The sequence below is a fragment of the Malaclemys terrapin genome, chromosome 8 (assembly GCF_027887155.1).
Source record: "Malaclemys terrapin pileata isolate rMalTer1 chromosome 8, rMalTer1.hap1, whole genome shotgun sequence".
NCBI lineage: Eukaryota > Metazoa > Chordata > Testudines > Emydidae > Malaclemys > Malaclemys terrapin.
The window spans coordinates 77,484,573-77,512,514 of record NC_071512.1 but is presented as its reverse complement, the minus strand read 5'-3'; the positions used below and the strand labels follow the sequence as shown (position 1 = coordinate 77,512,514).

Genomic DNA, 27,942 nt, shown 5'->3' with positions numbered 1-27,942 from the left:
AACCAAGTAGAGGGCAGGTTAACTTTTTTGTTCATTATTTTATAGTAGAGATTGCTTGAAAGAGTAGGCAAGCCGGAGTGCCTACCTAATCATTCATATTTTGTACCTAAAGAAATTCATTAGAACTAAAATGCTTGTATTTCTAGGTAGCATTTAAAGATCAATCTCTCTCTTAACCTTTAAAAATTGTTCTGTTTTTTTTAAGTATCTAGTATGTAGCAGCCCTAATCAGGATCAGAATATGATTGTACTATTTTAATATAACTGGGCGAAGAGGGGAAAACGACTTGCCAAAATGTACATAAATCAAAGGGTTCCAAAATCCCGATTACTATTTAGAACTTCCTACCTTCCACCTGTCTGCTCCTGTCTCCTAACAACCACTAACATCTATCTGCCTCTGCTCTAGCAAACTCCACTCCCAGGTAGGGAGCTGAAATATACTCTATCAGTACAGATCTACTGTCTGAGGCTAGGTCTACACTACCTGCCTGAATCGGCGGGTAGAAATCGACCTCGCGGGGATCGATTTATCGCGTCCTGTTGGGACACGACAATCGATCCTCGAATCGACGCTCTTACTCCACCAGCAGAGGTGGGAGTAAGCGTCGTCGACAGGAAGCCGCAGAGGTCGATTTTGCCGCCATCCCTACAGCGGGGTAAGTCGGCTGCGATATGTCGAATTCACCTACGCTATTCACCTAGCTGAATTTGCATATCTTAAATCGACCCCCCCCCCCCCAGTGTAGATGTAGCCTAACTGTCCCTATAGCTACGGTTTCAGACTTCAGGTTTAATACCCCATTCAGATGAATTAAGAGCAGCTCACTTCTCTTAGAGCCCTTGTTTGTCTGGCTGCAACCTTGAGCCTACATTCCCCCATCAGTTTATGGATCATATTTTCATTGCGTAGGAGTTAAGCATTTAATATTTTATAGAAAACTTAAATTCTTACCTATGCTAAACAGTTTAAAAACCAGTGCACAGCGCTGCAGTAACCTGTACTTCCATGTACTCGTGTTCAACACAGGGCCTTGCGCATAGAGCGGTAAACCAAGGGCGATGAAGGAGAGGGCTGGGGTTAAGACTGCGAGGGAGAATACGAGTAGATTTAATTTCCAGCTCTGCCACTGGCTTTCTAAGGGACTTAGCTAAGGTCACTTAATGTCGCAGCTGAGCAGCGAGGATATTTTTCCTACCTCAAAAGGGGCGTGCTGGAGAGACACTCAGAGTAGGTGATGAGCGCGGTTGCTCTGTGAGGCTGCCCTGGGCTGGAGGAGTCCCCCGAATCCAGCCTGGGCGCTGGGGGCTCGGGGCGGAGCTGTCCCCGGTTCTGGGTGTAGAACATCCTAGACTTACCCGGGCGTGCCTGGGGGCTGCACGCGGGGCTGACGGCGGCACAGGGCTACCTCTGACAAGGTAGGTGCGCAGCGCACGGGGCTGCTTGCGGCTGACCTGCGCCGGGTTGTTGGCCCCTGCCTTAGAGCCGGGGGCTGTGGGGAGGCCCTCTGCGTCATTCCCGCTGTTGGGGGGCCGGGGCTGCCCTCCGCGAAGGGGCTGGGAGAGAAGTGGAGGGAGCCGAGGACCCGGTGCCTGCCCCCCGCGTGGTGCTGCCCCGCCCGACTGCAGGAGCCAGCCTCCTGCCTGGCTGCTCTCAGTCACGCCGGCTGCTGCTGGCCGGCTCCCTGCCGCTGGCGTGAGGCAGACGTGCCGGTGTCTTGGCTGGGCTGGGCTCCGGCCCCGCTCACACGGCTGCCGGCGGCGGCTCGTGCCTGGTGGCGCGCTGCTCTCCCTGCCGCCGAGCCCATCCCCTGACGCTGACGGGGAGGGAGGATTGAGAGGAGCAGCCGCCGCCTAATGGCGACCCCCACTGATTGTTTACCGTGGCTCCCGGGCGGGTTCATGGTGACGGTCAGGGCTCTGCTCTTCTGGGCGCTGGTGTATAGCTACTGCGCGATCTGCGCCTGCATAGAGCTGCTGAAACTTTTGTGGAGCATAGGAAGGAGTCCAGGCAAGACCTTCCAGCGGATCACCCGGGAGAATCCTCCAGCCTGCCTCAGTGATCCCTCCTTGGGCACCCACTGCTACGTGAGAATTAAGGTAAAGGCTCTTGGTTTCTGTGCTAACCATTTAATATAGGGGTGCGAGGGGGTAACCTGCCTGCCGCTAAACATAAATAACAGGTGACTCGCTCTCTTTGCTTGTAAAACCCGAGGGAGCGGGGTGGGGACTGGCTGGTCTCTTGCATTTCCATTTCTTTTCTCTCTGAAGATCTGCTGTAGCGCCGTTTGTTTCTTGGGTTGGTGCTGAAGGGAAAGAACACTGTGTGTACAGTATGTGATTCATTCAAAGGAAAGGGAATGGTCATGGTTCTCTTCGTTGTAGTGCGTGCCGTGTAGTCACATTTAGAACCCGTTCTATGTGCATCACAAAGATGGGGTTTGCAAACAGTAATCCATTTTGAAACAGTCACACTGTGTGCATATCAGGTCTTTTGTCTGAATTGTTTCACTCTGCTTCTGTTTATTTGTTGTCTTAAAGACCATGCTGAATTTTTCTTTGCAGAGCACATAGAATCCTTGCAGGTCACCTTCGTTCTCCGGGTGATCCGCTCGACCTGAGTGGAATCGCTCTGTTCAATAAAGTGAATGGTCTAACCTTCTATCTACAGCTATAGCTACCTATTGGGACGGGGGACAGGAAACTTGATGAAAATAACCAGTGTGTATGCAAATCGGCTGAGCCAGGTGATGTGTCTCAGAGTGTTGAGGGAATTAATAAATGAACTTACTCAACCACTGGTCATTACTTTCAGAAAGTCATGGAACACTAGGAGGGAATTAGACAACCAGGGAAAATTCAAGGTGGCATTAATCACTATTCTTTCTAAGCTGCTCCTACGTGCATGTTCTGCCAGCCCTCCCAGGGTTGCTTGGTGTGATGAATCATGCATACTGTATAGATGCTTAACATGGTATAAAGCATAAACTCTGTATGTGCACTGGTGAAGATTCCAGAGACTAGACCACCATCAGACTATCGAGTTGTGTCTCCACTTTACCAGGAGCTTGAGCACTCAAACTGGTGCTAGCTGAGAACAGAACTGAGGGAAATCAACTGATTATGCCCCACCAGGATGGCAAGGCCTGTTCAGCTGCTGGGCTATCATTGTCCTTTGCCCCTACCCTAACTTGTCCATCTGGGAGATAGGATCTCAGGCTGATGGAATTCCTCCCACTGCTTTTTGAAGGTTGGCGATATTCTTCCACTCACAATAAAAAAGAGCCATCTTGTTCAATTCTGACAGAGGGCATTGTTCCTGCTGTCTGCCAGTAGGCTGCTGGGCTAAATGGTGTCTCTTGAAGATGAAAGAATCAAATTCTGGATAGGTCTGAGCAGTGATTGCACAGTCCTACCATCTGGAAGCCTCACCTGGGTTAGAGGTGGAAGCTCTGTTTTAGTGGTCATTAGATTGCTGGCCTCCCTGCGTCTCCAATGCAACAATAATAGCGACAACTCTTCTTTTTCCATCTCTTCTTTTTCATCCTTTTCCCCCCTCTACCTTTATCCTACTTTCTGCAGCATGCCCCATCTTTCTCCACCTCTCTTTCCCATTTTTTCTCTGTTGTTGTTTACTGTTGGTATATAAGGCCTAGGAACCCCAGTCATGGATCAGGACCCTATTCTCTTAAGTGCCTTACAAACATAGAACAAAAAGTCCCTGCACCCAAAAAGCTTACAATCTAAGTCATGTTTTTCTTGAATCTTTCTCCTATCTCTTGTGACTGTCCTGCCTGTGGTCCACACATCTAATAACCATGCAAATGCAATAGTATAGACCTTGCTCAGCCTACAGTCAGAAGTGCTTAGCAGATGTATGATGTATGGCAATTTTTTAAGTTTAATTTTTAATAAAACACTAGTTTTAGTTGACTTCTTTTATTGCTTGTGGGTAAGATCTTGGAAATGGGCAATAAACATTCACTAAGTGTAATCTCAGACTCCAGTAAAATAGTGAAAAAATACTGCGAAGAAACTAAGCATCTAGAACAGCGGCTCTCAATCCATTGCCACTTGCAGCCCAATCAGCACACAGCTAGGGCCCATGTGACATCCTCGGGGCCATACAGGTAGTGTGTGTGTGTGTGTGCAACCCACATAACACATATAGAGCTGCATATGCGGCCCCAAATGGTAAATAGGTTGAGAACCACTGATATAGAGAAGAACAAAAACACAAACAATAAACCATGTAAGATCAATAGAGACTAATACTGCCAAATGTAGTTCACCACTTTTTAGGTAGAATTAGAAAAGACATTTCTACAAAAGAGATAATGAATAAACAATATATAACAAGAGAGTATATGACTATTAGTTATGAACCTCAGTTAATACATTAAATTAAATCATGCATTCAGTTAGTTGGTGAATTAAATATCTGAAAGCCTTTGACAACTACAATGGGAATACATTCTGGCCAGTTAGCTGATCATTAAGGAGAAAGCTTGTATGTGGAAAAACTTTTAAATTCACATTATGTCTACAGTGTAAAAGAGAGCTGGTTTGAATCCTCAAATATAAAGGTTACTTTCTTGTACTTCTTAATATTCAGGTAGCTACAATTTGCTTATAAAATGTTTTTCTAGGTTACTTACAAACAAATTTATCTTCTACTCCAGAGGGACAATCTGTCACTTCTGATATAAAAGCTTCCATGCCACTTTAAAGTATTAAAATACATGGTTGACCACTAATAATAAACTGCAGATTTCTGGGAAGAGTACAGTACAAATGCAGATTTTTAAGGATTCCAGTTTCTTATGTCTGAGTTGTTTTATGTACTTCATTTAGGTCATGAGGCATGTGAATTCTTTATACCCATATACAACATTTCCCCCCTTTATAACAAACAATACCATATTTCAACTGACCATGTTGGGGAGGGGTAAATTATTGCAGTAAAACATTCTGGGGATAAATGAAATCATTGACTATATCCAGAAGATAAAACCGCGATCGGTGGCACTTCGGCGGCAGCTCTACCGTGCCACTTCATTCTTCGGTGACAATTCGGTGGCAGATCCTTCGCTCCGAGAGGGACTGAGGGACCCGCCACCAAATTGCCGCCGAAAACCCGGATGTGCTGCCCCTTTCCATTGGCCACCCCAAGCACCTGCTTCCTTTGCTGGTGCCTGGAGCCGGCCCTGAAGGCTAAGTGTATTATTGTTGTCATTAGTACTAGAGTAATGCTTACAGGTCCCAAGTAAAACAACAAAGATGAAAGTCTGGATATTGAAACATTGTAAAAAAAAAAAGGGACAACATTTCAACACAGCCTGGATGTGCAGCTTGAAGATGATGCTCCAATTACAGCTTGGATGACTGTGCGGATGATGATGTCAACAGTCACAGAAAAAGTGGGGAGAAGAGAGGGCTCAAGAAGGTAGATGAGAAGCTCAGTTTGGGGCATATTGAGTTTGAACAGCTGCCTGGACATCCATGAGATAATTTCAGGGAGACAGGATAGTTTTGGATGGAGAAACAGAGGTCAGAAGAAGAAAGGTAAATTTGAGTCATCAGCATACAGATGACGAGTGAAGGTGTCTGAGTGGATGAGATATTGTTTGAGGACACACACACACACACACACACACACACACAGATGAGGAGTTTGAGGACAAAGCCCTATGGGTCATCCATTGAAAGAGAGGAAAGGAGGAGGACCCACTAAACAAGACATTGAAGAGAGGCAGGAGGATAACAAGGAGAGAAAGGAATAATAAAAACCAAAAGAGAACATGATTTTTGAGAAGTACAAATGGGGATAGGGGTCAAATGTGGCTGAGAGGATATCACGGATGATGATGAGGGAATAGATGCCCTGAGATATGACCAGGAAGAGGTCAGTAGAGACTTTAAAATTAGGGCTGTTGATTAATCACAGTTAACTCACACGATTAACTCAAAAAAAGTAATTGTGATTAATTGTCGTTTTAATCGCACAGTTAAACACTAGACTACCAATTGAAATTTATTAAATATTTTGTTTTTCTACATTTTCATATATATTAATTTCAATTACAAAACAGAATACAAAATGTATATTATTTTTAATTACAAATATTTGCACTGCAAAAATGATAAAAAAAGAAATCGCCTCATACAAGTACTGTAGTGCCATCTCTTTATCATAAAAGTGCAACTTACAAATGTAGATTTATTTATTTTTTTGTTACATAACTCCACTCAGGAACAAAACAATGTAAAACTTCAGAGCCTACAAGTCCATTCAGTCCTACTTCTTGTTCAGCCAATGGCTAAGACAAACAAGTTTGTTTACATTTACAGGAGATAATGCTGCCCTCTTCTTATTTACAATGTCACCAGAAAGTGAGAACAGGTATTTGCATAGCACTTTTGTAGCTGGCATTGCAAGGTATTTACATGCCAGATATGCTAAACATTCATATGTCCCTTCATGCTTCGGCCACCATTCTAGAGGACATCCTTTCATGCTGATGATTCTAGTTAAAAAAAAATGTGTTAATTAAATTTGTGACTGAACTCTTTGGGGGAGAATTGTATGTCCCTTGCTCTGTTTTACCCGCATTCTGCCATATATTTCATGTTCAAGCAGTCTTGGATGATGATCCAGAACATGTTGTTTGTTTTAAGAACACTTTCTCTTCAGATTTGACAGAATGCAAAGAAGGTACCAATGTGAGATTTCTAAAGATAGCTACAGCACTTGACCCAAGATTTAAGAATCTGAACTGCCTTCCAAAATCTGATCGGGTCGGGGTGTGGAACATGCTGTCAGAAGTCTTAAAAGAGCAACACTCCGATGCGGAAACTACAGAACCCGAACCACCAAAAAAGAAAATCAGGCTTCTGCTGGTGGCATCTGACTCAGATGATGAAAATGAACATGCATCACTGTGCACTGCTTTGGATTGTTATTAAGCCAAACCCATCATCAGCATGGACACATGTCCTCTTGAATGGTGGTTGAAGCATGAAGGGACATATGAATCCTTAGCATCTAGCACGTAAATATCTTGTGATGCTAATTACAACGGTCCCATGCAAATGCCTCATTTTCAGGTGACATTGTAAACAAGAAGCGGACAGCATTATCGCCTGCAAATGTAAACAAACTTGTTTGTCTGAGTGATTGGCTGAACAAGAAGTAGAAATGAGTGGACTTGTAGGCTCTAAAGTTTTACATTGTTTTGTTTTTTAGTGCAGTTATGTAATGAAAAAAAATCTACATCTGTAAGTTGCACTTTCATGAAAAAAAATTGCACTACAGTACTTTCATGAGGTGAATTGAAAAAATACTATTTCTTTTGTTTTTTACAGTGCAAATACTTGTAATCAAAAATAAATAACACAGTGTATTCTGTGTTGTAATTGACATGAATATATTTGAACATGTAGAAAACATCCAAAAATATTTAAATAAGTGGTATTCTATTATTGTTTAACAGTGTGATTAATCATAATTATTTTTTAATCGCACACTTAATTGTGATTAATTGCACAATTTAAAAAATTAATCACAATTTTTTTTTATCGCTTGACAGCCCTATAATATATAGAGTGTCACAAATAATTCCTGAATACTGCTCACTGAATTTGATGCTTCTAAACTTTCCTGAATTAATTTCCTATCTTCACTGGAGTTTCAGTGTGTAAAACTGGTGTAATGGGGGAAAAGTGGGGGGAATCAGGCTCAAATTCTTAATAAAATCCAAAATAAGTATGAAAAAGAGAAAAAAAAATTCCCTTCTAGAACCTTGATCCCAAGATATTAGTTGATGCGTTTGCAGTGTCAGGGCAGCTCAAGGAAGTTCAAGCAGATACAGTCGGGAAGTTCTGGCTACTGTATTTTCACCATCGTGGAGAGTACATCAGCCCTTGATCCACAGGCGAAAGCATTAATTGATCAGGTTGTAGAGAGGAGGCAGTACATTCTGTTACATCAATAAAGAAGAAGTACAATCTCTCCTTATGTGAAACCCAACCAACAGATTAATTCTTCTCAAGCCAACTCTTTCCCAAGTCCCATATACCCTTGTCTCAGGAAGGTCTTCACCAGCAGTATCTCCTGAGAGCTACCATAAAACTTCTTTCTGTGTGGAGACAATGTATAATCTCATAGGCAATATTCAGAGCATATTAGTCAGCTGTATACATGTAACCTTTTGGATCACTCTCAAGTCCATGGCTGAGCATTAAGTTTTCCTCATTAGGGAGGCAGGAACCCATCAGATCTATTTGGACATCATTTCAGCCCATTTATTCAGTCTAACCATCAGTTGGTGTATCTCAGCATAGCTCCAGTCATTTAAATAGAGCTATGTCAGTTTACACTGACTCAGCTTCTGGCCTACTGACAATAAACACCTTGCCTATTGGTAATTTTCACAATGATAAAAATTCTCAGGGGGCTCATGGCTACAGCCAATTTCAGTAAATAAAGACAAGGTAGGTGACGACAGTCATGTTAATAGATCTTTTTTTCCAATCTCTCTGAGAAAAGCCTTAATGGACCTTCAACTTTTTAAAATAAAAATAAATGTGATTTAAACCTTATGGCACATCAAAAATATACAATTTTAACTACCTTAATTAACTTTGACAAACTTTCATTTTTAAAAAATCCATATGGTCTGTCAACTCTATACCTGTTTTCAATGTGATATAATTTTAAATAGCTGAGAGTAGCATCATCTAACTCACAAGCTGTACAGCAGATATAAAGTACTCTTGGCATGGACTAAAATGCATTCTATCTAGTGGTTATTTGGTGTTCTATGTGAACTGAGTGGGTGCTAGTTCCTAGTTACCTAGTACCTAGTTACCTGGGCATCACACCAGTTGGCGCTCTTGGAAATCTTAGCAGAGTCACATGACTGAATAGGCATAGAAACTGAACAACCTTGTCACCTGCTAGAAGAGATCCTTCCAGAATAGTTGGTAAGCTTGTACTACCATTGCCCATACATCACTGATCTGTGAAGATACAGAAGACATCGATTTCCAGGGCTGTCAATTTGGCAGTTATATTAAGCACAAAATTCATCTCTTTGAATACCTTTGAAAATCATATTAATACTCAGATCCTCATTGCAGCAGTACTGGGCAGCAATCAGATCACAATACTTTTTTTTCCTTTCCTTTCCCTTCCAGGATTCAGGGTTAAGATTCCACTATGTAGCTGCTGGAGAACGGGGTAAACCACTCATGCTGCTGCTTCATGGCTTTCCAGAGTTCTGGTAAAACCCCCCACTTGTTCTCATTTCACTACAGACATAGTTTATATATCATTTAAATCCACTCTGCTATTCTCCATAACTATGTTCAAATATCCCAGTAATGGTAAGTTATAAGATTGGACAAACCACTGCAACTGAGCATGCATTCATTTTTTCCAATTGTACCATCCACAAAATAATCTCTATGTGTTCATCTAAACCAAAATACCTCTTTCTATTCTAGTTCAGGAAATATTTCTTCATGTGTATACACTTTTCATCAAACTATCAGGAGAGCCATTTACTCTGTTCTAGTACACTTCAGGGTTGACAAAGCATAAACATTTAGAATGAGTATTCCTGTGTTCAGACACTGGTGATGGGCACCCGCACAAGAACCCAGGCAGATTTTTAAATTCAAAATGTATCAGTATATTTATTAATAAATAATAGCATGGCATACTATATATTATAAGAAATACAGGGAGGGAAATGCATGGTTTTTAAAGTCCTAGAGTCTGTCGTGTAGCTTAACTACTTTTAGTTGTCACTAAGGAAAGAAGGCTCCATTAAAATGGTTACATCTGCAGGCACATGAAGAAGCCTGGTGGATCAAAAGTAAACAAAACCTAAAGTGTTTATTTGTAATGATGAAAGGACCAAGTTTCTAATATTTTGGCCATATCATTTAGGCTGTGACTGCCAGATTTAACAAGTTAAAATCATTGCAGGTCATGCCTTTAGCAACATTCTGTGTATTGTCTGACTACTCAAATGGAATGGGATATTGAATAAGAAAACTGCTATATAGGTCATTGTTAATGCCAGTAGCATAGCTTATACCTGCTGTTTTTAAAATAAGACAACAATAAAGTAATGCATGAGATAAAATATGCATGCTAAAAATATTACAGTTAGCTTCTTACTGAATCTATGCAGAATTTTATGTATGAACTGAGATTTTGTTTTGAAAGCATGAGATAAAAGAATAACAATTTTAAGAGTAGTATAAAGCAGCTGCAAACCTGTACTTTTTGGATAGTAACAGGAATAGAAGTAACTTCCACTATTATGAAGCTTAATTGCAAAATCCTCTAGCTTCCAATGTCTCAAGGTTATTACTAGGACACATGAAATAACCAGTCAGTGCTGATCTCAGTGAGCAACTGAGGGTGTATATTGGCAAAAGATCAGTCAAATATATAATGCACCACTGCCATTAAGTCACTTATATGCAATTTTAAAAAATCAATACAAAATCTTATGGGAAACTAATATAAAATGTTTAAAATTGGAGTAAAATGTTCAGATAGCTGAATGCCTGTAAGGATGTGTGTGAGCTGCTTCCAGAAATAACATGATCAGAAAAACCCAAAATAGCTCCAATTATTCAGCCTTGAGAAAATAAAGGTATTTACCAACATTTCAAAATCTTTCCTGCAAAGCAGTGGTCTCACTAGATAAATACTTTAGATATGATAAAAAAAAGTGTTGTATGAAAAGATCAGTGATACATATTGAACTCACAGAGGATACTTTTACTAGATGACCCATGCCTCTGGGATCTTCTTCTCTTGGTGGTCTGCTAAGGCTACAGTTTGGCAAGCGTCAGGGTTTGCAAGACCTATCTGTTCATCAAGCCTTTAACTGATTGATGGACCATCATGACAGCAGGGTATGGGGATATAAAAGTGGTATGTCATTAAAAAAGAAAACATTTACAGGTCTGTCTCATCTTACGCGGGGGTTCTGTTCCGTGGTTAGTGCATAAAGCGAAAACCCCACTGAGTTCAATGGTGGGCGAAATTGCCCGCACTACAGATATAGTATTAAAATTTGTTGTTTTTCTCTTTTTTTTGTTTTTGTTTTTGTTTTGTTTTTGCCAACCATGTAAAGTTGAAATCGTGCATGTTAAATGCATGTAAGATGCGACAGACCTGTACAGTGTCATGTTGTTTCACTTTAATGAGGTATTTGTGATAGCCCCTATAGTTATCATGGTAAACTTGACTTACAGGGCAGTGTATATTGATTTTTTAAAAATAAAAGTCATTTATAGAAACCTGTATTTATTAAAACTTGTATTTATTTGCATTAACATAGGGCACCCAGATGGAACTATGATGGGTGTTGTGTTTACAGTAATAACATTTTCTTTGATTAGTCCAAGGACAATGTAATGTTGACCATGATGTGTTCAAAATCCCTGATTGGTTAGCACTACCCCCAAAGCAGAAGGCATAAGGATCTGAAATAAAATGCTACTTGGAGTCTGGCAGAATTGTATACCTCTCCCTTAAGCTATTTGACCTCCCAAATGCTTCATTTACGTTGTTTATTTGAGATCTTTGCAATAGGGCTAATAGTAAAAGTTAGCAAGCAGGGGTCCATTTTATATTATCTGTGGTTAAAACGATCATAACATTTTTCATATTTCCTTGAATGATATTATAATATAGGGCCAAATCCTTCCAGGTTCTGAGCACCTCCTAGAAGGTGTTGGGTATCCTCAATTTAAATTGATTTCTTTAAGAATTGAAGCATAGTTAACAGCTAACAGGACAAGGCCCACCGTCTTTTATTATCTTTATACCATTTTTATCCAGTTATAATCTATTATTTCTAAACCCAAGAATAATCCAAATCTTTCTCTGGATGCTTATTAAATTCTTCCTCACTCTAGATTTCCTTTAAAGTAAGTAATTTCAGTCTTTATTCTCCATAGAAACACAAGCAGTAAAATACCATGTACAGTACTGACGCACTGACAGCTGTTAATCTTCATTGTTCTGGGAGAGTTTAGAGTGACTGAATAAGGACACATAGATAAATATAGCACAGATGATAACCATAAAATATCAGTTGATCAAATTAATTTGTAACATATGTTATTAATCCTTTGCTTTACATATTGAATGAGTTATCGTTCCTTCCTCCCCTTTTCCCCCAAAGAAACACAAATGTGTTCATCTTGTCATTTGAGGGCCAACTCGTTGGTCCATTCAAGCCTATCTGGTGCAGGAAGAAGTTGACAGGAGAACAGGGGCAGCTCCAGGCACCAGCGCAGCAAGCACGTGCCTGGGGCGGGAAGCCGCAGGGGGCGACCAGCTGGTTGCTGTGAGGGCAGCAGGCAGGCGGCTTTCGGCGGCGCGCCTGCCGGCGGTCCACTGGTCACGCAGCTTCAGCGGCATGCCTGCAGGAGGTCTGCCAGTCCCGCGGCTTCGGCGGCAATTCGGCGGCGGGGACGCTGATGGCGCGGCACCGGCGGACTTCCTGCAGGCATGCCGGCGAATCCGTGTGACCAGCGGACCGCCTGCAGGCGCAGTCTGCCGAAAGCTGCCTGCCTGCCATGCTTGGGGCGGCAAAACACATAGAGCCGCCCATCTAGGAGAAGTAGCTCTCCGCACCCCATATTCTGGGGTCAGTTGCGTCCTCAGAATTACAGGAGTCTCAGGGATGCTCTAATTTTTGCCAGCTACCTATGGCACTAAGGAGCCATTCTAGAAGCCAAGAATAACTGGACCATAGAGACAGTCTGATTATACCCTCTTTCCCTCAGCTATGCTCCCTATCTTAGGGGTTTTGAGAAGATGGTGGTGTAGAACCACTCATGCTAGCTCATCTTCCCTACAGATTCCCTTTCTAGTGGGAATTCCCACCCAGACAGAACCACCATGCTATGGCAAAAAGTGGCCATACATAACAGAGAATCAAGCCAATAGAATTTAACATCACCCTATCATAGAGGCTGTACTACTGACTCAATTCTAGTATTCTTCCATGTAACCTTTAACTAAATTTTTTTCTCTTTTATTAGGTATTCTTGGCGCCATCAATTGCGAGAATTTAAAAGTGAATATCGAGTTGTGGCACTGGATTTGAGAGGTTATGGAGAAACAGATGCGCCTTCTCACCAGGAGAATTACAAGTTAGATTGCCTAATTACAGATATAAAGGATATTTTGGAATCTCTAGGTGCGTTAACAGAAGCCAAACTGCCCAAGTTGTTAATTTTATTTCATTTGTTGCAGAACTATGAATAGCTATCCTGTGATTTTAAAAAAAATTCCAAGGTGATTGGTTTTGTTTTAATATATGCATTTAGTTGACGATATTGTCTAAGTAAATTTGATTCAAATAGATCTGACTTATTTTATGGAATTTAGTCTACACTCATTCTTGAACAGTATGAAAAGTTTTGTTTTCAAGCCAATATGCCTGGGTCAGCATAGGGAATATGCAAACATGCTTTTCAATCAAATGCAAAGCCCTAAAGATGCTCTTGTATGCCCCCATCCTGCAATGGGATCTGGTAGCACAGCTGGATCCAGTACTATAGCCTTATGATGAGTACCACTGAAGTCAGTGGGTCTCCACCTAATGCTGACCCTTGCACTTAATGAATCTAATTATAGGATTAGGGTCTTAAGCATCAGTAGCGCTTACAGGGTCTCACTACTAGAAGATGGAAACCAAAACAACATGGTGATATTTTCTATTACCTACTATGCTCTAAGTGACAGCAATGTAGGGGCTGTATAGTGTTAATAAAAAAGAAAACAACTTACTAAAATATGCACAATAGCCAATTCTCAATTGTCAGTATTCAACTGAGTTTTACTGTTCATTTATGTACTCCCTTGTACAGGCCAAATCATGGCCAATCTTGCACAGCTGCGAAAAGGGGAATAAGAGGACATAAGATACTGTACTCCTTATGTCCTTGCATAGGCTATGTGTACCGCAGATAGCTGCATGGGAGGGGAAGCAAGCTCTGTAAAGCTGCTGGGTTTCCCCTATTTAGGGGGAAATGTAGTTGTGGTGGATATAACCACACCGTAGGATACTTCCCCTCCAGAGTAGTGGGGAGATTCAGAGGCAGATTGCTACTCTCTGAGTCATTATCTCTTCCCAGCTGCACTCAGAGCAGTGCAAGAAACACTGGGCAAATTGTAAAGTGATGATCTAGGTTTGAATTTAGAACTGCTCTGAAAATTTTGAATCACATCAAAAGATGGGGCATGATATCACAAACTTTGTTTGCGTTTTCTAAGCAATTCTAGTTTTATTAAACTCCTCAGTAATGCCATAGTTGTGCTTTGTGATGTATTGCGCTCTCTCATTATAAGTCCTGCTTCACAGGGGCTTAAAAGTTTCTAGAAAAAAATGACCTCTTGGACTCAAATGTCCCCTGCTTGTTCTTGCTCCAGAGATAAATTATTTTGGAAAGTCAGATTAAATCAAAAGTGGCCAAAGAGATTTTTATCAGAAAGTAGATAAAGGGTGTTGGTTACTTTGACATTTCTCTCTTGCTTTCTGTCAGAGAACCCAAAATAATTTGGATTTTACACATCTGACTTGACATGTGTGTAGAGTGCTTTAATTCTCAGTAAGGAACTGGGGCTTTGCAGTGTAGGTCTGTCTGGGTTAAGGAATAAAAGGTGGAATTTCCTAAAGCGCAGCAGTCTTGAATTAACTCTGCTCCCTGTGAGTCAGTTTTCAAATTCCCACTGATATTAGTGGAATCATAGTTAGGCCAATGTTTAGCACTTTTGAAATTCCCACCTAAAGAGAATATGAATAAGTAAAGAAGTGTTCTGAGCCTGTGCTGTACACCATCATCCCTACCTGTGTACGTGTGCAGTAAGTGCAGCTATCTGGATATAATTCCCACCTTTATAATGATGCATTATTGAGATTTTGGACACAATGTGACCAATTTGGCCACATTGCACATGGGTATTAGAGCACGGAAATGATCTCATGCAGTAAGATGACTTACATCACATATACAAGGGGGGACAAAGTATATTTGCAGTGGAAACCATTACTGTACTTTTAATTACCTGTAAAAATTTCAAGCATAACACTCGCTAATCTCCTTTTTTATGTTTAATAAAGGAAGTGTTGACACATCTTTAACTATGGCAGTATAAATAATTTGTTAAGAAAAAATGACGTTGAAGTATTGTCAGCAAATATGTTGGAACATTTGTTTTTGTTTAACTGTCATTATTTTATGTGATAATTCATTTTCATATAACTGTCAGTAAACAGATGTCAAAATCTGTCTTTATGTGGCAGGGTACAATAAGTGTATGCTGATTGGCCATGACTGGGGTGGAATGATTGCTTGGTTAGTTGCTATTTGTTATCCGGAAATGGTGACCAAGCTTATTGTGGTTAATTTCCCTCATCCCTCTGTATTTACAGGTGAGTTTTACAATATTTTTATATTAACCCAAAATATTCACATTTTCACTAAGCAGGCAGATTTGGTGCTTATTTAAGGGTAGATCTGGAGAGGCACTGCACACCTAGATACCTAGGGATGCTGTGAAAGAACGTTACAAGTGCTCCGCACCTCTTGGAATCTGTCCCTTATTTAACTGAAACGCAAAGCTGTCAGATATTTTGCATTAAAGCATAATTTTACAGTAGTGGGTGAGGGTATTGGCATGCAGATATACTGGCTTCTTGTCTTTGGAAATCCATAGCCTGATTCTCATTTACACTCAGGCTGTTTTACTTGGCTCTGGCAGTGCAAAGGTGCCTTAAGGTGGATGAAAATGACCCATTCTATTGCCACTTAAGTGTAAAGCCAGAGGTGGATTATGATTTTGTGGGGCCCTGGGCCAGAACAAGTAGGGGTCCCTCCCCACACATTCCGCCTGCGGTCCCCCATCCCCTGCCTCTCCCTGGCACTCCTGCTGGGGAGTGGGGGCTTGTACCGTTCCACCTGCCCAGCCAGCTCTCCTGCCAGAGAGCGGGGTTGAGGTGCGGGGGCTTCCCCTGCTCTGTGGCAGGAGTGCCGGGTGGATAGAGGGGGAAGGCCCCCATGCCCCGACCTTGCCCACTCCGAAGAAGGTCCCGTCACCTAGCGCTACCCCTTGATATGCTGCTTTGTCCCTTCCCTTCTCTGGTTATTGCATGTTGGCTGAGCCTCTCCATCTCTCCCACACACACACACCTAAGGACGTTTGCCCGTGCTCCAGTCTCAGAGAGCAGAGGACACAGGGCCTGGCCTGGCATAACCCAATTGCCCAGAGGACAAAGGCCATTGCTCTCGGTGTCCCTTTGCTGGCCAGGGGCAGGTGCGTGGCAGCTCAGTTTTCCCCTCCTCTCCTAAGACACATACCTTTGGTCCCATCCCACCCCACCCCCACCGGATGCTACGGTAGCTTGTGCTTTGGAGCTGCCATGATAGTGCCCCTCCTCTCTGAGGACATGTCAGGCACCTGCTGTTGTACCCACAGTGCCCAAGGATAGTGAGAGCCCTGCTAGCGCCACAAAGGGAGGAGTCACATCTACGCTTAGGGTCCCAGATATGATCATGATTGACTCACTTCAGCCTTGAGGGTCCTGAGAATGTCTGGACCCTTCCAGGCCCTAAGGGACAGGGTCACACTGATTCAGGGATGCTCTGGGGCTCTTCAGACCCCTCTGTGGGATGGTAAGACTCATTGGAGACCTACAGCTTCTCTTTGGAATGGCGGCACATTGATGTGGAGAAGCTGGGAGCCATTAGAGCCATTTGTGGATGGGGCAAGCTTTCTCCACATGCCTCCCTGCATTCCTGCCGGGGAGCGGGACAAGCTCCCGCACCCTGGCTCTGCTCCCTGGCAGAAGTGCCGTGTGGGTGGAGCGGGGCAAGCCTCCATACCCTGACCCCACTCCCCGGCAGGAGCTCCAGGCAGAGCTGGTCAGGGGGTGGGAGCATCCATTTTTCTGGGTCCCCCAATTGGCCGGGGCTCCGTTGGCCCAGTGGCTAATCCGCCACTGTGTAAAACAGCCTTAATGTAAATGAGAATCTAATTCTCATTTAGACAAGTGAAATTGAGTTTTGTGATGTTATACTACAATAAACCTCATTGTAACAAACCAATCATCCGAGTCTGCTTAATAGCATGTAGTTGAAGGTAAGGATTTTGGTGGATTTGCAGAGTTATGTGGTGAGGTATGCACAGAGAATATCTGCTATATGCCTGGCTCTAGCCAGTGCTACTTGATTTCTACTTTCCTATGCATTAAGTGCACATACAATTTTAAAATGCCCATTAGCATCTTACTACATTTCTTTTATTTAATTGCAGACCTGTTTTTTTCTCATTAAAAATCTTAAGGTCTCACTTCACTTCTCCAAATATATTTAACAGAAGAGTACTTAATAAGGGCTTGATTCTTATCCCACTTGGTGTGAATAAGTTTAAGCCAATGAAGTAACACTGGTGTAAAACCAGTATAAGTGAAATCAGAACCAAGCCCTAAAACTCAATTACTCTTACAAAATATACTCAAGGTCCTAACCTACTAAAGATTATTTTAATGAATAATAAAGCTACACTTACAAAAATAAGGGCTTATCTTGTACCATTGGAGCCAGTTGAAGTTTCATCAGTAACTCCAGTTGGAGCAGGAGTCAGGCTCTGTATGAACACTTTGTGATGCCATAGACTTTTTGATGTGTGTATTTGTCTACTTGCTTAGTAGTTCACACAATCGACTCTAATTTTCAGTGGGCTTGCCAGTCAATGGCACAAATTAATTAGGGTCTACAGTGCACTGAATAAAAAGATTCAGGTTATAAATAAAGCATTCTGATAGCCATAAGCATCATTGTAATGCCCAGTACATGAAAAGTCTGACTTTTTCCTCACATTTTTATTCATAAATTGCATTTTATAATAGCAATAAGAGATGCTCTGAACCATGCATTTCTAAGGGATCATTACATTTTTCACGTGGCTGAAGTCACCTGACTTTCAGGCTTGTGCCCTATAACACCACTCGGGGCTTGCTATAATCATTTAGTCGTGTACTGCATATCATTTCTTGTTAAGTGACAGCAATAACAGATCTTTGACAGTTCCTCAAAGTTTGCACATCAGGATTGGTTGACTTCCCATCACATCCACATGTCCCAATATCAGAGGACTATATGTACTACTAATGATCAGTGCTGAAGTCTGCCTATTAGAAAATGGTGAGTTAACTTTTTCCAATTTTGAGCAGCTCTCTATGGTTCTCCTTGTAAAATTATAATATTTAAACAAAAACTTTAGAGATCGGGCAATATTGAAAATAAGTTAGTTTACCATTGTCTTATAGAGCAGAAAAATCAAGCATTGATCAGCAATGTTGGTGACCTGTCAAAGGAAAAATGCAACAGGTGATGCAATTTAAGAATTTACAAAATAGGAATGTTTGAAAAAGTTATTTGGGACTTGAACTATTAAATACAATTAAATTAGTTTTGTTTTAAAGAACAATTCCTATTCATCTTTCGTGGCTGATTTTTCAGAGATGGGCTCCAATTTTGTAGGTACAATTTTGCATCTCCAAATAATTGTGTGTGTAATTTTACATCTACAGATGATAGCCTTTAGACTTCTACCTAACTACTATACTTGCTACTTAAATGTTATAGTTTGTACATGTAACCCATTGCAAGCATAGAGTTGCACCTGCAAAAAAATGGAGGCCTGCTTGAGATCCTTAATATCAATTCAGTTATATTGTTTTCTTTGCTATGTGTGCTTCCACTGTGTTACTGTGACTATACAGTATCTTGGTTCCAGTTTTTGTACCTGCTAAGAAAGAAGACCATTCCAAAGTTTAATCCTTCCATTAATAGGATTGATGCCATATTTAAAAACATAAATGGATTATCATCTTTAGTATTTCTATGCATCACATTTGTGAGAGGAGAAATATTTAAAATATTCTTTATTTAATTGTTTTTGTACAATTAAAAATGGTTTTGACTAATAAAAACAGGTCATTTTAATTAAACTGATTAAAATACTCAAATCCTCAAGTCCAGCCCCCTTTGCTGATTTTTTGTCAGGCCTTCCTTTTGCTGCCTACTTAAGATATATATCAGGGGGTAGCCAGGTTAGTCTGTATCCACAAAAACAACAAGGAGTCTGGTGGCACCTTAAAGACTAACCAATTTATTTGGGCATAAGCTTTCGTGGGTAAAAAACCTCACTTCTTCAGATGCACCTATGAAAGCTTATGCCGAAATAAATCGGTTAGTCTTTAAGGTGCCACCGGACTCCTTGTTGTTCTTAAGATATATGTAAGACAAAATTCATTACATTTTAATGGCCAGTACATATACTCATATACTTACTTTTAAAATTATAATAATTCCTTGTCACATAGCACTCTCTAAATTAATACTTTTAAAACATTCCTTTAATTTTAAAAATAGTGATATCAACAGTAATTTTATCAGCTTTCATTTTTAATTCATGGGCATTTTTATTTCAGAATACATTCTACGACATCCTTCACAATTGATTAAATCTGGTTACTACTTCTTTTTCCAAATGCCTTGGTTTCCTGAATTCATGTTTACAGTAAATGATTTCAAGGTAAGCAAAATGAGTGCTCTTGTTTATGTTTAATGTGTTACTGATGGAATAACTGCCACCTATGTTGATCCTTTCTGATAGTATGACGTTTATGGAAAAATTAAGGATAGCTAGTAAAACTTAACTATAATTCTGGATTTGATGTGACTTTATTTTAAAATAAAATCGCAGTTAACTCACGCGATTAACAAAAAAAAATTAATCGTGTTTAAAAAAATTAATCGTGATGAATCGCAGTTTTAATTGCACTGTTAAACAATAGAATACCAATTGAAATGTATTAAATATTTTGGATGTTTTTCCACATTTTCAAATATATTGATTTCAATTACAACACAGAATACAAAGTGTACAGTACTCACTTTTTATTATTTTTATTACAAATATATGCACTGTAAAAATGATACATGCTCTGGCCAAAATCATGTAACTGGTGAAAAAAATGTGTGTTTTGGCAACACTGAGTGTGTGTGTGTGTGTGTGTGTGTGTGCGCGCGCGCGCATAAAATTTTATTTACTTCAGCTTCATCCTTGCTTTTGGCTTCCTGGTAGGCATTTCAATATATCTTGATACTCCTTACTTCCAGTACTATAGTACGTATGTCAACACCAAGACTATTCAGCAGGTCATTAAGTATCAGTAGTTTCTGTGGATATGTCTACAGTGCAACTAGAAGTGTGGCTGCAGCACGTGTAGACATACCCAAGCTAGGTGAAGGCTAGCTTGGGTATGCTTACATGTGCTGCAGGCACACACTATGACTGCATAGACACCCTGTGCCAATATCCAGATTCTCTGCACATAGAACACCCACTGCATACATGAACATCCACTGAAGTCAATGGAACGTCCTCTTAGAAATATTAGCCCTTTTCTCCCTCAGATCTCCCACCCTTTTCTCCCTCAGTTGACATTTTAACTTCCTTTCCTTACAGAACAGTAGTTTCTAAAGAAGAGTTTGATTGTTTGAAAGCAAGAACTTCTGACAGGCTGGAATATGGAATGCTTCCCTGTAAAATGTGCTGCCTAAATAACCTGTAGCACCATACCCCAAAAACAAGACAAAAGAAAAACAAAAGAAATGTCAATGAGTTTGACATTAAATCAAGTTGTTGCATTTAAAAATGTTTTCCTTCTATGACACTAGAAATCTGTGCCCAGAGCTTGTGTTTGCTTATGACAGTATAAGGGCCCACTGCGAAGGAATTTTGTCTTATTTACATATTTTTTAGTACTCTGAAATAGACCTCACCAGGAATAAGAACATTCTATACTTCATTATTTATAGTTGCCTAAAAAAAGTAGCTTACTCTTCAAACAAGGAGGTAGATGGATTTTAAACAAATATCTCCTACTCAAAGGGAGAAATATCATCATCACTGTTTTGCTATCCAGAACGTCAAGATTTCTTAGGTGCTTTTTGTTTTGTTTTGTTTTCGCTAGGTACTGAAAAACTTATTTACCAGTCGGACAACTGGAATTGGAAGGAAAGGCTGTCGATTAACAGCAGAGGACATTGAAGCTTACCTTTACGTCTTTTCTCAACCTGGAGCACTAACTGGACCCATTAACCACTACAGAAATATTTTCAGGTCAGTATAATGTTCATAAATCAAGTAAAACATCTCAGCCAAATCCTTGGAATCCAAATATATTATTTTATCTGTTACCCCCAGGGCAGGAGAAAAGGTAAATCTTTTCCCAAACCAAGGTCCTTTACCAGGTAATTGACATTGATTCAGTGTCAGAAAGTATGATGTAATTTAAATTGCATGGCATGGCGACAAAATGTAATCAAAGAGCCAATATATTAGGGAGGAAAATCTTTATGTCTAGAGATGATACAAATTTTCTCCTATTAATAATAGGCATGGCAAATCAAAGATTTAGTCTCTAAATAGTGTATTAATATCATAGAAACACAGTATCATACAAATGTAGGACTGGAAGGGACTTTGATAGATCATCTAGTCGAGTCCCCTGCACTGAGGCAAGACTAAGTATTATCTAGACCAGTGCTTCTCAAAGTCGATCCGCCGCTTGTTCAGCGAAAGCCCCTGGCGGTCCGGGCCGGTTTGTTTACCTGCCGCGTCCGCAGCTTCGGCCGATCGTGGCTCCCACTGGCCACGGTTCGCTGCTCCAGGCCAATGGGGGCTGCGGGAAGTGGCGCGGGCCAAGGAATGTGCTGGCCGCCCTTCCCGCAGCCCCCATTGGCCTGGAGCGGCAAACCGTGGCCAGTGGGAGCCACGATCGGCTGAACCTGCGGACACGGCAGGTAAATAAACCGGCCCGGACCGCCAGGGGCTTTCCCTGAACAAGCGGTGGACCGGCTTTGAGAAGCACTGATCTAGACCATCTCTGACAGATGTTTGTCTAACCTGTTCTTAAAAACCTCCATTGATAGAGATTCCACAACCTCCCTAGGTAATTTGTTCCAGTGCTTAACTATCCTTATAGTTAGCAAGTTTTTCCTAATGTCTAACCTAAATCTTCTTTGCTGCATCTTTGCTAAATCTTCCATTACTTCTTGTCCTGTCTTCAGTGGATGAAGAGCACAATTTGTCCTCCTGCTCTTTATAATAACCTTTTACATATTTGAAGACTGTTATCATGTCCCTGTTCAGTCTTCTCTTCTCCAGACTAAACAAATCTAATTTTTCCTCGTAGGTCATGTTTTCTAGACCTTTAATCATTTTTGTTGCTCTCCTCTGGACTTTGTCCAAATGTGGTGTCCAGAACTGGACACAGTACTCCAGTTGAAGCCTTACCAGTGCTGAGTAGAGTGGAAGAATTACTTCTTGCGTCTTGCTTACAACACTCCTGCTAATGCATCCTAGAATGATGTTTGCTTTTTTTGCAACATTATTACTCTGTTGACTCATATTTAGTTTGTGATTCCATATAACCCCAGGTCTTCTTTCTGCAGTACTCCTTCCTAGGAAGTCATTTCCCATTTTGTATTTGTGCAGTTGGTTATTCCTTCCCAAGTGTATTTTGCATTTGTCCTTATTGAATTTCATCCTGTTTATTTCAAACAATTTCTCCAGTTTGTCAAGATTATTTTGTATTCTAATCCTGTTCTCCAAAGCACTTGGCATCCCACCCATCTTGGTATCATCCACATACTTTATAAGTGTACTCTCTATGTCATTATCCAAATCATTTATGAGGATATTGAACAAAACTAGACCCAGGACAGATCTTTTTGGAACTCCACCTGCTATGCCCTTCCATCTTGACTGTGAACCATTGATAACAACTTTCTGAGTACAGCTTTCCAACTAGTTGTGCACCCACCTTATAGTAGGTTCATCTAGGCTATATTTCCATAGTTTGCTTATGAGAAGGTCATGTGAGACCATAACAAAAGCCTTACTAAAGTTGACGTATATCACATCTACTGCTTTCCCCCATCCACAAGTCTTGTTTCCCTGTCAAAGAAGGATATAAGGTTGGTTTGACATGATTTGTCACATTATTATCTTCCAGATCCTTGCAAACTGACTGATTATTTGCTCCATTATCTTTGGATAATGACTGATTTATAATTCCTGGGGCTGTCTTTATTCCCTTTTTATAGATAGGCATTATATTTGTCTTTTTCCAGCCCTCTGGGATCTCTCCTGTCCTCCATGAATTCTTAAGGATAATTGCTAATGGCTCAGAGATCTCTTCAGCCAGTTCTTTAAGTATTCTAGGATATATTTAATCAGGCTATGCTGACTTGAAGACGTTTAACTTGTTCTTTCCCTATTTTAGCCTCAGATCCTACCCCTTTTACACTGATGTTCACTTTGTTAGTTGTCTGATTACTGCTAACCTTTTTGGTGAAAACTGAAACAAAAAAGGCATTTAACACTTAAGCCATTGCTGCATTTTCTGTTACTGCCTTTTCCTCCTGATTGAGTAATGGGCCTACTCTGTCCCTGGTCTTCCTATAATAATATATAATAGGGAATTAAGTCCCAATGCATCAGCACCATTGGAACTAAAGGATTAGATCAGTCTTGGGACCCATTCAGTTCTTGCCTGTGTGAAGCTGTCTGTAAGAATACCAATTGTGATGGTGGTTGTTGGATTTGAATACCTGTTCACTAGGAACTGGATTGAAACCATCACTTTATTTTACATAAGGCACCGAACAGCATTCAGATTCTAATGACTTTCATCTTCACTAATCATAATGGATTGTACCTTGTGACCTAGATGTTAAAGGCTTCATATCTCATTACAATCCAGCCTCCCATCTGGAGTAATCAGTTCTTCAGAGCTTAATTTTATTACAGAATTATTTCCAAAGAGATGTTGTTTGAAATCCTCTAGTCCCCTTGACTAAGCAATATATCTTTATAGGGAGAGAATAGCAATAATTCCATAAACTACACATTATACACAACCCCTTTTTTAAATAGACCTTAGCCTGGTAGTTGCTTGACTTGTAGTATATTCAGTTTAGGAGATATGCACTGACACACTGTCAAAGTGAACTTTTGAACTTGAGTTCTGGTACACCGTAGTTTGTGTAAAAGCCTGTTGTATGTTCTTTCAAAACATGGGATTTTTCCTCTTGCATTGGTTGGGAAATATTTCAGCATTTTGTATATGAGGAAATCTGCTACCGTTGTGTGTTGAGGATATCTCCTTTTCAAAAGGTATTGAGTTCACAACATGACCTTCCCTTTCTAGATGGCAAATCTGCATGTTAATCCTTGTTAAAAGAAACTTTTTTCTATTTGGTACCTTGAGGCACAATGCTACATACTGAATTTCACATACAAAAGAAATCACACAACATGGTTCATAGACATCATTATCTAATTGAGCAATATTCTGGTTTCTTGAGTTCAAAATTGTCTATGACTAATCAAATCTCCAAAATATCTATTGTCCTAATTGAGTACAAGAGTAATATATTGATTAAAGAGAATGAAATAAATGAAGAAACTCCTAAGCTTTCACCCCATGCTAATTGCTCATAAAAGCTTGTCTAAATAAAACTATTTCAAATATTCTGTTGCTTTTAAAGAATCACATTACATCATTGTTATTAACTGATTAAATGTCAGTGTACCTTGGTGTCTGTTTTGAGCAACTGCAGTTAATCTGTATTGCAATATGCCACTAAGATTTATAAAACAGTTTAAACTTAAGCATGGATGGACTGTTTAGCATCTATTTGAAAATGGATGATTTGAAATAAATTCTGATGGGTTAATAAGGCTTACATTCAAGCAATTATCTCACATCTGTCTACCATCTGTCACAATTTAGTCCTGTAACTTATAAATCTATTAATAAATATCAATACAAATGCATATTAACTGTACTTTAAATGTTCAGAAAGATTTTATTTATAAAATATTTACTTTAATATAAAGTCAGTTGTATAAAGAAATAATTTTTAATTATTTATGCAAGTTTAAGTGGGTCATTTAAATGTTATGAAACCCTTAACCATTTTACTTTTTGAAGTCTCTTTTTTCAATGTGTCAACCAAGTGTCTCAAATTTTTCCCCCCATAAGCCCCTCAGAAATTCTTCCAAAGCCCTGAGTTCTGATGTTGAGGATTTAAGCAGCTTTTACCCAATGCTATGCAAATTTCGGGTAATATTATTCTCTCCGTGCATAGATATTTATGTATTTAACTCCCACTGCTTCAAAAAGAGACTATACCCCTTTGTACTGTGAATTCTGTTGTCTTTTGAATGTCTTTATGCATTCTGTAGGTCTGTTTGAATGTGACTGGCTACATTCAGCATTACAGAGGCTAATATTCAATTGAAAGTTTTTCTCCATAAGTATTTTACTTATAGCTGTACTGTACATTCGGTTTTCAGTAAGTCTAGGAGACTGAACAGATTGGTCATCTTACACAATGTTTATGAAAAACAATTAAAAGGAATTAAATGATAGTCTACTGGCATCATTTGAAACTTGACACAGCATTCACCAATATAGAAAAATTCATCAGCATGTAAGATTCAGGCTATATTAGGCACAGGTTCTCTTTTATTGATGTTACTGAGCTCCTGATCAGTAGATCAAGGGGGGACACTACTCAAATGCAAGAAAGAGAATATCCTTTTTAACCTTCTCCAGAATCACTAGAACAGATAGACATTAAAACAGAGCAGTTTGTGACATGGCATTGAAGACTCGAAGGGAGAATGTGACACAAAACATTCACAGACATAGCTCTAGAGCCAGATTCTCTGCAGTCCCAAGCAGCAGTTCAAGCATTCATGGATTGCTGGAGTGCAAGGGCCTACCAGTCACACTTCCTTTTTCCTGGCAGCACTCCCATGCTGGGTGCCAGGAAAAGGGTTGTCCATCTCTGTGCCACCTGTATACACTTCCATGCTGAGGAGTCCTCTACCAGACAGACCTGCAGGGTTTAAATCTGCATTGCACCAGAAAACTAGTGCGAAAATTACTTAATGGGAGTTAGGATCTGACCCCTCCCCATGTTACTTGCTTCTGCTAATTTCCTATGCACTCAAAGACATTTTTAAAATAGAGTTACAGTTCAAGATAGATCATATAAAACAAAGGCCACTTAGAAATTATTTGCAAATATCTGCTGCAGAGTCAATAACGTATTATGTGAATCTGAACAAAGTTCTTTTTCATACCAACGTACAAGTTGAAACAATGACAATGTTAATTTCTCTTTTTATAACAAATGAGGCCCAAATGTACAGACCTGCAGTGTTGCTTCAATGAGGTTTTATCTGAAAAAGCAACTGCAGGATTTGGACTGTGGTAAATTCTGTTAGAATAAAGATACCCTCGGAAGATGTTGCTGACATGAGATCAATTAGAGAGCTTTGGTAATAATTAGTAATTTATTGGTAATATAGTGAATTGGATCCTAGAAACCATGCAACTAATCTGTGATGTATTTTGAACTGGAAAGTTAATTTGACTGATATTTTGTCATGATGATTTTTTAAAAACAGTTAAAAAACTTGTATTTTGTTTTTAAAGTTGCCTACCTCTGCAGCACCATGAGGTCACCATGCCTACCTTGTTGTTATGGGGAGAAAGAGATGCATTTATGGAAGTTGAGATGGCAGAAACTACTCGGATTTATGTTAAAAATCATTTCAGATTAACTATTTTGTCTGAAGCCAGTCACTGGCTCCAGCAGGATCAACCTGACATAGTTAACAAGTTGATATGGACCTTTCTAAAAGAAGAGACAATAAGAAAAAGAGAGTGACTTTTTCTACATGTTTTAAAGGTCTACATAAAAGCTGTTACATTTAAAAAACTAATTATTAGCAGGACCATATTTCCAGCCTACCTTCTAATTTGGGCTCTGTTAGGGAAAAGTGTTTTCGATGTATTGTACATATTGACACCGATGTTATTACTAAAAGAAAATAGTGTGAGAACATATAGTGTTAACATTGGTTTTACCTGTATTCTTGTATTTTGCACATAAAAACACCTGCCTTAAAATGTATGTGTTTGTACAGTAAGGAAATCATGGAAAGTTACTTGGTTCTGGTTTCTCACTTGCTTTACACTTGTAATATATGGTGCCTTTCACAAATGTATAATGAAATAATGGCGGTCTGCCATATGAAAAAGAAGTCAGGTATCAGTTGGACTATCAGTTTTCATTCAACCAGTAGATTTGTATTGTGAAATTACAGCTGTTTTATGTGGTATATTTTCTTCTTAATTGAAAAATAGGGATCTGTTCACACGTAACATATCTGGACAAGAAGAATGGAAAATGAAGAGCTATATATTCATGATTTATGTATCAAATCCACTTCTATCTAATAAAATGTAATTTAAATTGTGCCCTCTATCTGACTCTTTACAGAGAGATTTGTTCCTAAAGCTGGATAGCCATTTTGAAAAGTGATGTGTCCATTATTATTGTGCAGCCTTGCTCATGCTATCATTGTTGAAATTTCTAGCAAATAAAGCCATTCAGCATTCATCCTTCCATGTTGGCAATTATCATTCTTGCCTCCAAGAAGTGTTGCCAGATCCCTGTGCATAGGGGAAAAGAGAGACTCAATAAGTGATAACCCAGAGGAGAGTTGTTGTTTGAAGATGGATTTCACTAGCCATGGGGAGGTCAGAGTGAACAACAGGATGTAGGTTGCTAGCAATGGAGAAGAGAAGGCTTGAAATGTGGGTGTCCAGCATTAGAAGGGAGAACTTGGAGTCACCTCCCTGTACAGCTCCTTGTTCAAGACCCTCTTTTCAGAGCGAAGACCCTCCACCTTCACTCTCATTTTAGAGAAAAAGCACTTTCTTAGCCCATATTGTGAAGAAA

General features: G+C 40.0%; 1 protein-coding gene across 1 annotated transcript; it reads left to right on the top strand.

The window, feature by feature from the left end:
* Positions 1 to 1,089: 1,089 nt before the first annotated feature.
* EPHX4 (epoxide hydrolase 4) lies at positions 1,090 to 27,606 on the top strand. Its single transcript, XM_054036424.1, has 7 exons — positions 1,090 to 2,100; positions 9,199 to 9,284; positions 13,081 to 13,238; positions 15,348 to 15,476; positions 19,539 to 19,642; positions 21,087 to 21,235; positions 26,631 to 27,606. Exons 1-7 carry the CDS (start codon positions 1,858 to 1,860, stop codon positions 26,863 to 26,865), a joined length of 1,104 nt encoding a protein of 367 aa, XP_053892399.1. The 5' UTR covers positions 1,090 to 1,857; the 3' UTR covers positions 26,866 to 27,606.
* Positions 27,607 to 27,942: the final 336 nt, after the last annotated feature.